Here is a 13,118-nt window from a genome sequence, read left to right as displayed (position 1 = left end):
CTTAAATTTAGCACTACACACACACACACACACACACTTACTCACTCCAACCCCACCAATTCCAATGAAGAGGGCTTCCATGAATATGCGTCAACTCTTTTGTTATTTATTTACTTCATTTATACCCCACTTTTCCTCCTAACAAAGACCCAACATGGCTTACAGTATTTTCCCCTTCTCCATTTTATGTTCACAACAATCCTGCGAGGTACATTAGGCTGAGGATGTGTGACTGGCCCAAAGTCTCCCAGCAAGCTTCTATGGCAGAGTGAAGATCTGAACCTGAAGCCTCACAGATTCTAGCCTGACACTCTAGCCACTACACTGGTTCTGTTAATTTCATTAGGGAGCACTCACTGAAATTAACTCACAAGGCAAGCTGGCTGTATATGTTCTATGAACAAATTAATTCAATACAGGACTACCTGTGCTGATGGCATAATACCTCTTTCTTGTGTCTTTAAACATTACACAACACCATGGATAGTATTCTGTTTGAACATGGAAAATACAGGTTGCACAGCCATTAAACTCACATGATGAGTCTGGGCAAGTCTCAGCTCAACCTACTTACTGGATTGATGCAAGGATAAATTGAGAGAGAGAAAGAGAGAGAGAACAAACTACAAAGTAACTTCCACAGTAGAAGAATCTAAAACTAAGAGGAGGAGACTCAGGAAGAGTCATATCTAATTTACATATTGCAACAGACTACAATCACCATAATTTCTATGCAATGGAACTATAAATAACATTGATGTTATCTTGTAAGTGACCAACAGCCATCCTGCTGCACTTCAATGTATTACAGTTCTGAAGCCGTTATTTTCTGAAAAACCAATCATGTCTTAGAATCATAGAACCACAGAGTTGGAAGGGGCCAAACAGGCCATGCAGAATCAGCCTAGAGCATCCCTGACAAGTGTCTGTCCATCTGCTGCTTAAAGACTGCCAGAGAGGTGGAGCTCACCACCTTCCTAGGCAGCTGATTCCACTGTTGTACAACTCTTACTGCAAAAAGGGTTTTCCTAAAATCCAGCCACTACTTTCCTGCCCTTAATTTAAACCCATTATTGCAAGTCCTATCCTCTGCTGCTGACAGGAATAGCTCCTCCTCTAAGTGACAGCCTTTCAAATGCTTAAAGAGAGCAATTATGCTCCCCCCTTCTCCAGACTGAACATTCCCAGGTCCCTCAGCCTCTCCTCATAGGGCTTGGTCTCCAGGTCCCCAATCATCATCGTCACTCTCCTCTACACCCGCTCCAGGTGCAGACAGACCAATGCAGTGTACAGCAGGACTCTGACATCTTGAGATTTGGATGTTATGCCTCTGTTGAAACACCCCAAGATCGCATTAGCCTTTTTGGTCACTGCATCACACTGGCTGCTCATTGCTCATATTTAACTTACGGTCCACCCATACCCCAAGATCTTGTTCACACACACTGTTACCCAGAAGCGTATCCCCCCATCCAGTATGTGTATTCCTCATTTTGGTTACCCAGATGTAGAACTCAGCACTTATCCTTGTTAAATTGCATCTTGATCACATCCGCCCACTTTTCCAGTGTGTTCAGATCTCGTTGAATTCTGTCTCTATCTTCTGGTGTTTTCACTGCCCCAATTTGGTGTCATCTGCAAATTTAATGAGTAGCCCCTCCACACCCTCATCCAGTTCATTTATAAAAATATTGAGAAGTACTGGGCCCAGAACCGAGCCCTGTGGCACCCCACTGAACACCTCCCTCCATTCAGATGAAATGCCACTGACAACTACTCTCTGAGTGCAGTTCTCCAACCAGTTCCCTATCCACCTAGTTATCCTGGAGTCCAGTCCACCGCCCTCTAGTTTACCCATCAGAATATCATGGGGAAACTGTCAAAAGCTTTACTGAAATCCAGGTAAATAACCTCAACAGCATTCCCTCAATCCAGTAAGCTTGTCACTCAATCAAAGAAGGAAATGAGGTTGGTCTGGCAGGACCTGTTGGGGACAAATCTGTGCTGACTTCCCTAGATCATCAAGTTGTCCTTTAGATGCTTGCAGAGCGATCCTTTTAAAATCTGCTTCAGTATCTTCCCTGGGACCTCTGGCTGGCCTGTAGTTTCCTGGGTCATCCCTCCCCCCTTTTTTGAAAATTGGGATAACATCTGCCCTCCTCCAGTCTTGTGGCATGTCTCCCGTCCTCCAAGAGGAAGATGATGGCTCTGCAAGCTCCCTAGAAAGTTCTTTGAGCACCCTTGGGTGAGTACCATTTGGCCCCGGGGATTCAGCGCAAGCCAGGTGCTTCTCAACTACCTCTCTGTCCATGCCAACCAGCAGCCCAGACTCCGTGCCTTGCCTGCTACCATCTAAAGATGAGCCTGTTCTCTTCTTCAGGGAAAAAACTGAGGCAAAATAGACATTAAGCCTTTCTGCCTTTCTCTGTCAGAGTTTCGCCATTTTCACCCAACAGTAGTTCTTCAAAGGAAGAACTAGATTGGAAATAATGACTGCTGAAATGCATATTTAGTGACCTACTGTGTATTCTTATTTATATCGAATGCATTTTAAATGTTTTAAGGTTGTAAATCGGCCAGAGCCTGCTTGCAGGGTGGGAGATTCATAAGTTTAATAAAATAAATAAAATAATGAAGGGAGATTCCTTTTATACGTTTTCTCCCCACCCCAATAACCTTTAAATATTTTTGCCATCTTACTTTCTAGTGCATTCCTGAATTCATTATAGCTAGCACCCTATTAATATGAAGCTGGTATTCTCCGAGCTAAAGAACATGCTGGGAGATATCTTGGGAAGGTGCCACAGTTTGGATCCAGAGTATGGCATGCATCTGGATTCAACCCACTGAAGCCATTGTCCTATTCTCAAAAATGGTCCCTCAGACCTGATATTTGCCCCATTGGGTCACATGGGACAACAGGAATTCACAGGTTTTTCCCCAGTGGGGCAAACAGCTCCTCCAAGGGACCGTCTAAGGTTGGCAAAACAGTGAAGGGTGAGAAATAGTTAAAAAGCTTTCACCAGCCTTGAGAATATTTGAATCCCAAATCCCAAGGCTTTCAGTATATCTTGGTATGCCTCCCATGAAATACATGCTCCTATTGAAAAACTGTCTACAACTGACACAGTTCCAACTGTAAAACAAACTGTAGTCTTCCCCAACATGAATGAGTTTGGGTGTACATGCTACCCAGTCTCTCCCCCTTTTATGACAAGATGCATCCAACCCACAAATTAAAGTCTTTTTCTCTCTCTCTCTCTCTTTTTTTTTTTTTGCAGAACAGGATTTCAAACCAGAGCCAGTGTGGTGAGGGGGGGAGTGTCAGACTAGGATCTGGGAGACCCAGATTTGAATCCCACCTCTACCATGGAAGCTTGTTAGGTGGCCTTTGGCCAGTCACACACTCTCAGCCTTACTTTACAGGGTTGTTCTGAGAATAAAATAGAGGGAAGAATGATGTAAGCCATTTTGGGTCCCTGTTGGGAAGAAAGGCAGGATATAAATAAATAAATGACCAAACAAACAAACAATAAGGACATTAAAAATTGTGATTCATGGGAAAACCACACAGCATAGTTTGTTGCTCTAACAATGTGATCGTTGCATACAGGAGAGTGCACAAGCTTGAGAATATCTAAGCCTCATTCTCATAGTATAAAACCATGGTTTCCACATCTGAACCATGCCAGTATATTGTGTGAGTTGACTCTGACCTTGTAAGACTGTACAATTCTTGATATATCAGGTGGAAAAGACATATAACCCACATTTTATAAAATAGGTTGGGTGAAAAAATCTTACCAAATTTGGTTTTCTTTTTTAATCCTCTAGAGATAGACTGTGCTCTGGCATTTGAAGTAGGATCTTCAGATAAAACGTCTGTAGTCCGCTGCAAAGACAGCAACCCAATCAAACATATCTAAGTCCCTGTAGCCATTCTGTACAGGTGTGCTGATCACGCAACAGAGAACTGAACGTATAACATTTGGAACAATTAGATTTCCACTGAACTACCTCACTGCATCACTCACTGGGGACTGTGAAATAGGAATAGCCAGCTGCACCGGTGGTGAATGGTCCCTCTGCTAAGCGTGAATTGTTCAGTTTTGAACAGAAAAGTCACAAACTACTCCTCTTGCATTTCATTGCCTTTTCACCCGCTCTTCATATTTCCCCCGTCTCCTGTGCATATATTTCTCCTGATTGAAGCTCATGCATCTGAGGAAGTTGGCTCTAACCTATAAAAGCTTATACTGTAATAACTCTTGTTTGCTTTAAAATATACAGCTGATGGGGATATACACTGGTCACTAGAACTGCATCTGGGTCAAAAGTGTTCCCATATCACCTTCATGTATTTAGCAGAAAATGGAGGGCAGCTGGGGGACTGAGAAAAAAAGAATATACATTAATAACTTACTTCAATAACATTGTGGCAGGATCTACAGTAAAATGCGCCTTCATCGGTAAGGCCCCAGTTGACTTCTGAACACTGGGGACAGGGTTCATTGTAGTTTCTCTAGAAACAAAAGAAGAATTTGTATAAATCTATATGAAACTGTTTTTAAAAAATTATTTATTATCTTTACTGTTTTTGCAACTGGAGTCATAAACAGTAATTCCTTGTCCCACAATAAACCTCGTTCCACAGGAAAACATGGGAGAATTTAAGGATTGCTACTGCAAAAGTTGTCATGTGAGTTGATAACAGCTGCTAGAAATTTTGCCACATGCAGGATACTTTCTGTGTCTTCATCTCTAAGTAATCAGGATGATACTGCTTCTGGAGAGAAGAAGTCCTGATTAAATAAAAATATGTGCACAATAAATAATATTTCATAGCCAAAACAAAATTTAAAAACAATATTTCAGTATGCTGCAGTGAAGTATCTTGCCTGGCCAAAACAATGCACAGTAAATTAGAGAGGGAAATGCAATGGCATTTATAGTTCAAAGCTATGCATGTTTATACCCCAACCTAGATTATATGAATTTACCCCCAATTCAATGTGTACACCCTGCAGCTCTAGAGTGATACTACTTGCATGTTTACTCTTACTAGTCTGATAAAGCTTAATGTGCATGAAACCACAGCCTTGAAGAGCACTTCTAAACAGGCCTATTCAGAAATAAGTACCATTTTATTTAATAGTGATACTCCCAATAGCATGTAGCCTAAGAAACAAGGATTGCTTAGCTTCAATAAATAAGACTTCAGCACTTGAACACTTTTGAAAAAGATCTGCTCTAGTCTTCTATTAATAATAATTGTGTACCGTCAAGTCCCAACAGACTAATGGCAACCCCTCATGGGGTTTTCAAGGCAAGACTTTAGCAAAGGTGGTTTGTCATTGCCTTCCTCTGCCTAGCAACCCCAGCCTTCCTAGGTGATCTCCCATCCAAGCATCAACCATGGCCAACCCTGCTTAGTTTCCCAGCTCTGATGAGCTTGGGCTAAACTGGGTTATTTGGGCTGCTAGTCTCCTTTTAAAAAGGTAAAGGTTTCCTTGCTCGAAAGCCAGTCAAGTCCGACTCTAGGGTTGCGGTGCTCATCTCCGTTTCAAAGCTGAAGAGCCAGCGCTGTCTGAAGACATTTCCGTGGTCATGTGGTCGGCATGACTAAACACCAAGGCGCACGGAACGCTGTTACCTTCCCACCGAAGTGGTACCTATTTACCTACTTGCAATTTCTTGCTTTCGAACTGCTAGGTTGGAAGGAGCTGGAACTAGAGACAGGAGCTCACTCCGTCATGCGGCACACTCAGGTCTCGAACCGCTGAACTACCGCCCTTCCACAGCCTGCAGTTCAGCGTCTTAACCACTTGAGCCACCGCAGCTCCAGTCTCCTTTTACGGTAGCCTGTGTCAATTTTTTTTCACAGGACTGTATTGTGTAGTAAAGTGAACACTTTAAATACTTAGAATAGGAAAGGACATCTAAAGCAATAAAAAAATATTGCACCTATTATTTCCTCTAAAAATATCAGTTTAATAAGTAGTTGTTGACCTATTTCCTGCTCTGAAACCACAGTGAGAGTCCCACCTTTCTGTTTGTCTGGAAAAGCTCTTGTACTTTCCACAATTATATGGGAGCGAGCACAGGATAGCGGTTCTTGTCAAACAAACTATGATGCAGGGTACTGAGGTTCAAATCTGCATTCTGCCATGAAGGCTTGCTGGGTGATCGTGGGCCAGTCAAACGTTCTCAGCCTAACCTATCTCACAAGGGTTGCTGTTGCAAGGATAAAAGGGAAGGGGGAGAATGTTGGGAAACGCTCTGGGGGTCCTGTTGGCCAGAAAAGCAAATATCAAAGTAAATAAATACAGTCAAGCATCCTGGAATTCCACGGGGAAAGTTTTCCTGAGCATGAGGAAGGGAAATAAAAGCTTCCCATATTAAATAGCTACTCGGGAGGCGGTTGTTAAAACCATAGCCCTGCTAAGAATAAGGCGGGAAACTTTAAACCAACTCCGAATTCATCTACTTTTTCACCAGCCATGCCCAAGCAACATTCTTCCCTCACTCCAACTATACATGCGACGTACAACTCCACACACTTCTCACACTTAGAGAGGCAGCCGTGTTAGTATGCGGCAGCAAAAATAAAACGGGAGACCAGAAGCATCATAAAGGCTAGCAAGTAACAACATCGTATTCCGGCATAAACTTGACTGGGCCGGAAAGACGGGGCCTCAGTCAGTCACCGAAAGTTTAATGCTGAAATTCTACTCCTCATCTTCTAGAACTAACCAGACCTCACTCTCGCGGCGGTTCTTCGCGTGTCACAGGGGGGGGGGGGGGGTGTTACAAAATGCCACCGCTGCCCACAGTCTCACCGTCTCTTCCTCCTCCTCCATCGCGTGCCCACACCAGGCCCTCCGTCAACCACCGCCACAACACCATAGCAACGGCTCAGCCACGGAAGAATGAGGAAAAACAATAACCGACTGGGAAACAAAACCTCCGGCACTTTGGTTCCGAGCGTCCTGTGAGCGGTAGGTTCTTTTTACTCGGCGGCGGCAAGGGAAACCGCCTCAAAATGAAGGAGCTCTATAGAATCATAAACACTAACTATTGTAGTAGTGGACTTTCCAAAGCTAGAAGACCGCTTCTCAGTTACATTAATGTATGGGGGGGGGGAGGAAGGAATGAATTATATTTTACGTTTCTTTTCTGTTTTTAAACTGTTTCGTTAATTTTCCCCCCTGAATATTCTTCAGTATAGTGTGACAAAAAGCCATTACATTAATCGCTCACAGTACTGGATGTATTGCATCTTAAGATCGTTTACATTTTTCTCCTCTGTGCGTGTGTCTGTGTGAGAGAGAAGGTATTGAGGACTTTTATAGAGTTGCTAGCCTCCCGGAGATTTCCTGGAATTACATTACAACCAGTTCAGATAAAAATCAATTTAAAATAACAAAAACGGATTTTTAAAATTTAAATTGGATTTTTAAAATAAAATGCTTTTTGAGGAAACATCTATCTAAAGGTAGTTTTCTATTTAAGATATGTTATAGTCCAAAGGTTATTCATCATAAAATAAGGATTAGTTTTTGTGCAGAATGAGGCTGTATATTCATGCAATGTTTAATTTTTTTGGTAAATTAATTCCATTAATCCATTCACAATATCATGCTCTTCCAGAGGTTTCTGTAAGATTATTGGGCAATTTCTATATCTAGAAGATATTATCACAGATGCTTGGTTTTACAGTTCTCAAAACTGTGAATTTGTGTCTGCAGAGATCACATGCCTCTTCTTTGCAGCAAAAATGTTATAAAATAAAAGAAACATATAGATTTGAGAAAAAGACTTTAATCCCATTTTTCCTTTGCAAATCTGTGTACACAGAATCAACGCCTTACCTCTTATGTGCTAAATTTCAACAAAATTAAATGAATAGAAGGCAGGGGCAAGCATTAAAAATGAAAGTGAAACCTTTAGAGCAGAATATTCTACAAATCTTTGGATCTTTGTGTGTATAGCCTCAGGTTTATCATATTATTCTTTCCCTGGCGGAGAAAACCTATAATGGCAGCAGGCCATAAAAGAGATCCAGTATGGGAATATTTTAATGAAGTTCCTCTACCTATGGATAAGGCAGGCATGTGTGCCAAATGCAGACACTGCAAGAAAGAAATGCAAGGCCTGGTGGCCCGAATGAAACAACATCATCAGAAGTGCTGTGATAAAGATGACAAAAGGAACATGTTTGAACAGGCAGGGTCTTCAGGTTGGTAAACGTTTTGATTTCATGATATTTCTTAAAGACTGCCTTGAGGAACAGTCATGTTTGAGCAAAATTATATTTGTTATCATTATTACTGCATGTTATTGTCATTTGTTATGAAGAAATAAAGAGTTGAAACAAGCAAATATTCCTTTTGGGGGCAATATTGAGTGTAAGTGAATACAATGAGTAATACTAAATAAGCAGAAATGGTATAAGTAATAAAATAACCGCATTGACCTTTTGTTTAGGGGAATCCATCATCAACATAAAGGTTTCTAGAAACTTCAAGATCACCATCTTCCTGTTCTACAGTTTTAGAGTTATCTGTCCAAGATAGTGTTTCGGTCACATCATATACATCACACATCCACAGTATATCGCCTAAAAGAAAGAAAAAAGCCGACCATCCAGGAACCACCATAGATCAGTTTGTGATAAAACCCAGCAGATTATTTGTTGTTCAGTCACACAGTCGAGTCCAACTCTTCATGACCCCCCTGGATCACATCATGCCAGGCCTTCCTGTCTTCCGTTGTCTTCCGGAGTTTGCTTAATGTCATGTTTGTTGCATCAATAACACTGTCTAACCATCTCATCCTTTGCTGTCCCCTTCTTCTTTGACCTTCAATCTTTCCCAGCATCAGGGTCTTCTCCAGTGAGTGCTCCCTTCTCATTTGGTAGCCAAAGTATTTGAGCTTCATTATCTGGCCTTCCAGGGAACAGTCAGGGTTGATTTCTTCTAGGACTGACTGATTCAATCTCCTTTCAGTCCAAGGGACTCTCAAGAGTCTTCTCCAGCACCATAATATGAAACCATCTATTCTTTGGCGCTCAGTTTTCCTTATGGTCCAACTCTCGCAGCCATACATTACTACTGGGAATACCATTGCTGTGACCATATGGACTTTTGTTGGCAGGGTGATGTCTCTACTTTTTATTATGCTGTCTAGTTTTGCCATAGCTTTCCTCCCAAGGAGCAAGCATCTTTTAATTTCATGGTTGCAGTCACCGTCTGCAGTGATCTTGGATCCCAGGAATGTGAAGTCTGTCACTGCTTCCATGACTTCCCCTTCTATTTGCTAAGGAGTGATGGAGCCAGATGCCATGATCTTTTTGATATTGAGTTTCAAGCCAACTTTTACGCTCTCCTCTTTCACTCTCGACAAGAGGCTCTTTGGGTCCTCTTCACTTTCTGCCATTAGAGTGGTATCGTCTGCATATCTGAGGTTGTTGATCTTTTTCCCAGCAATCTTAATTCTGGCTTGTGATTCATCCAGGCTAGCATTTCACATTATGTACTCTGCATATAAATTAAAGAAGCAGGGTGACAATATACATCCATGTCGTACTCCTTTACTTATGCTAAACCAATCAGTTGTTCCATATCCGATTCTAACTGTCGCTTCTTGACCCTTATACAGATTTCTCGGAAGACATGTGAGGTAGTCTGGTACTCCCATCTCTTTAAGGACTTGCCACAGTTTGTTGTGATCCACACAATCAAAGGCTTTAGCATAGTCAATGAAGCAGAAGTAGATGTTTTTCTGGTACTCCCTTGCTTTCTCCATATTTAGAAAATATTAGAAAAAGAGTTAATTGTTGAAAAAAATGCCCAATCTGTTTATGTGACAAACTCTTCTTTCTGTCTGACTGAAAACCCACACTTCATTCATATGGTTCGGTCACAGAGACCAGGATACAGTCCACCCAGCAGAGCAGATGTTGCAGGGAAACTGCTGGATAAAGTGTATGACAGAGAAATAGAGCAATGGGCAACAGCTCTAGAGGGTTACATTGTTAACCTAAGTCTTGATGGGTGGAGGAATGTCCACAATGATCCTGTTGTATGTGCTTCTATAACAACAGAAGAAGAGAATGTCTTCCTTGCAGAAACAATACATACATCAGGAAATACACACACAGCAGAATACTTACAAGAAGAGGCAGCAAAAGCTATAGTAACATGTGAACAGAAATTCAAATGTCTAGTATGCAGTTTGCTCACAGACAATGCTGCAAATGTTTGCAAGAGGAGTTGAAATGTAGAAGCGCAGGAAGGGAATACAAAGCTAATAACATATGGCTGCAGTGCTCATTTGCTGCACCTCCTAGTCAAAGATTTCAGTGTTCCAGAAATAAAGAGTAATGTCATTGAAATTGCTAAATACTTCCATAACAATCATTTTGCAGCAGCAGCTCTGAAAAGAATGGGTGGAACCAAGCTAACACTCCCACAAGATGTTAGATGGAACTCTGTAGTGGGCTGTTTTGAGTAGTGTATCGAGAACTGGCCTACTCTGATGACATTGGGTTTAAGAGAAATGTTGAACATATGCTGAGCATCCTGAAACTTTTAACAGCGGTAGGGGACTGGAATGCTAAAGTAGGAAGTCAAAAGGTAACCGGAATAACAGACAAATTTGGCTGTAGTGGGCGTGGCCGACTCTGAAGCCAGCCGGAACTCCGTTCCTGTGCGTTCCTGCCCAAAAATAGCCCTGGCTAGGGTTAACTCTTTTCCCACTGCTGAGTTAACAGGTTGCTTTTCTAAAGTTCCATACTCAGATCGTCTTTGTAATTGTGAGACTGGAGCTGTGGAAACACTTGGCCATCTTTTATTATTTTGTCATTACTGGTCGATCCCTAGATCAATTTGGATCACTCCAGTTCTTACCAAACACCGATTACATACTGAACTCTGGGTGGTCCCCTATTTGCTCATAGATATTCATCTTGAAACTACTTGTTTTGTTACAAAATTTTGAATGATAGTTTTATTTGTAAAGCGACAAAAATCTGGCTTGTTCTGATTGTAGTGGAATATGGCACATACTCAGTTAATATGATGTAATATGATGTAAATGATGTAATATGATGTAAATTCAGCTTTATTAATGACTTCTGTTTAACATTTTAGATTTTTAGATTTGTTTATTTTGACTGTAAATTTTGATTGTAAATCTCGAATCTTGAGGCTAATGCTGTATTTGATAATTGAGCTGAAGACCTTGGTCATAGAAGCTAATAAACATAAGTAACTATTCAGAGATTCAATTGATTTTTTACCATGTGCAAACCTAACTTACGTGTTAATGTTTTTTTCTATATATATAAAACATTTGCAGTATTCCTGTTTTCTGTGATCTGTTTCCAGGGTTGACAGGTCCCCCTTGGCCACCGACCGGAGATGTGGGATGGGGCTACCAGATGCAGTTTGGGAAATTCCTGGAGATTTTGGGATGGAGCCTGAGGAGGAAAAGGACCTCAGTGGTGTATGATGCCATAGAGTCCACCCTCCAGAACATCTGTTTTCTCAGAGGGAACTGATCTCTGTAGTCTGGAGATGAACTGCAATTCTGGGGAATCCCAGGGTCCCATCTGGAGTCTGGCATCCCTATCTGTTTTTTGTTCATTGAGCAGCTTGAGAACTGTGCAGCTTTCATTTTTTAGGTTTTACATTTGCTAAGATGTAATTTAATTTACCACATCAATAATAGATGGGACATAAGTAAAATAGTCCAAAAGTTTATCTTTAAAAAATTGATGGGTAAAATAATACGAACAACAACAACAACAAAAACCTGTTGCACTACAATTTCCATTTACATAATCACTATAATCTGGGAAACGCTGTGACCTTATTACTGGTACATTAAATTGTTATTCAGGGAAGAAAGGTACTCTAATTATTTGAATTCATTATGTCATCCTCATACTCAAAAGTGTTTAGATGGCACCAGCAATGCTTCATTTGCTTATATGAATTCATTTAAATAAGTGAACCTTTACCTAAAATGGAGACTAAGCCAGACAATAGCAACAGCTAAATTGTTTACACTGTTTAAAAAGTAAATATCCCAGCTCTCTGCTTAATCAAGATGAGCAACAAAATCTGGAAATCATCATAACAAGTAAGAGATTATTTTTGTTGATTTTTTACGTCAAATGCAGTGGTCCCCAGCCTGGTGCCCATCAGTGCCATAGTCCCCACTGATGTGTTTCCTGGTGTCCACTTGCCTCCCTGAAAAGACAGTCCTGGCTTTCCTTTACCTCACTGGATCACAAAATGTGTTATTCTATGTTTGCATGGAGTGCAACCTTTCCCCCTTAGAAGCTCCATGATATATAGCTCTTGAGCAGTGGAATTATTTAAACCTGTTGCTTAAGGGATATAAGGACTGGGGGGAAATCACTATTTTTCATATATTGCTTTATTTATTAGCTTGATATCTTGCCACTTTTACCATCATTATCAGCAATACATTTTTCCGAGCTAGAACCCCTGTTTCCTTGTGCTTTTCTTTATCCTATAATTTATCTATTTATTTATTGTATTTATATCCTGCTGTTCCCATGAGTGTGCTCAGGGCGGGTAACAACATTTCAACAATACAATAAATATAATGAAAGATTTAAAACATAGTAATATACATTAAAACGGTGGTCACAGCCAATGCTCCCTCTAAGCTGTGGAGTCCTGTGAGCAAAAATTCTACTTTGTGAGCTACTGGCATTAAAGTTGTGAGTGAGCAATTTGGCTGCTGGATAAATTAGTTTGCTCTGGAGCCCTCCTTCCTGAGCGAAGACAAAAATGTGTGAGCCAGAAGCTAAAAAACTGGTAGCTAGCTCACACTAACTCAGCTTAGAGGAAACATTGGTCACAGCCCAAGGATAGAATTAGCTGGTTGTGAGAGATTCCCTGGCCCGTTGATAATGGATGAATGATAGCCAGCTGTTAGTAAATGGGTGACAAGGACCTCAGGGCAGCCATACATGGATGCTCGTTGCCTCAGCCATAGGTATAAAAGTTTTAATTCATTTGACTTGCTTTCTTGAAGGCTTTAGCCTCCTCCCTCTGCTGTGTTCAAGTGCTCAGATTGCC

At 41.1% G+C, this 13,118-nt stretch overlaps 1 protein-coding gene across 1 annotated transcript in view; it reads right to left on the bottom strand.

The window, feature by feature from the left end:
- TAF1B (TATA-box binding protein associated factor, RNA polymerase I, B) overlaps positions 1-6,908 on the bottom strand; it is a 67,527-nt gene extending 60,619 nt beyond the window's left edge. The window contains exons 1-3 of the mRNA XM_015410303.1: positions 6,840-6,908; positions 4,424-4,522; positions 3,805-3,892 (exon numbers count right to left, since the gene is read on the bottom strand). Coding sequence (XP_015265789.1) covers positions 3,805-3,892; positions 4,424-4,522; positions 6,840-6,860 — 208 coding nt within the window. The 5' untranslated portion in view covers positions 6,861-6,908. The remainder of the gene's footprint in view (positions 1-3,804; positions 3,893-4,423; positions 4,523-6,839) is intronic.
- Positions 6,909-13,118: the final 6,210 nt, after the last annotated feature.

The sequence above is a fragment of the Gekko japonicus genome, unplaced genomic scaffold (assembly GCF_001447785.1).
Source record: "Gekko japonicus isolate JY-2015 unplaced genomic scaffold, Gekko_japonicus_V1.1 scaffold1325, whole genome shotgun sequence".
In the NCBI taxonomy this organism is placed as follows: Eukaryota; Metazoa; Chordata; class Lepidosauria; order Squamata; family Gekkonidae; genus Gekko; species Gekko japonicus.
The sequence above is the reverse complement of the archived record's forward strand: the minus strand, read 5'-3'. Positions and strand labels throughout refer to the sequence as shown.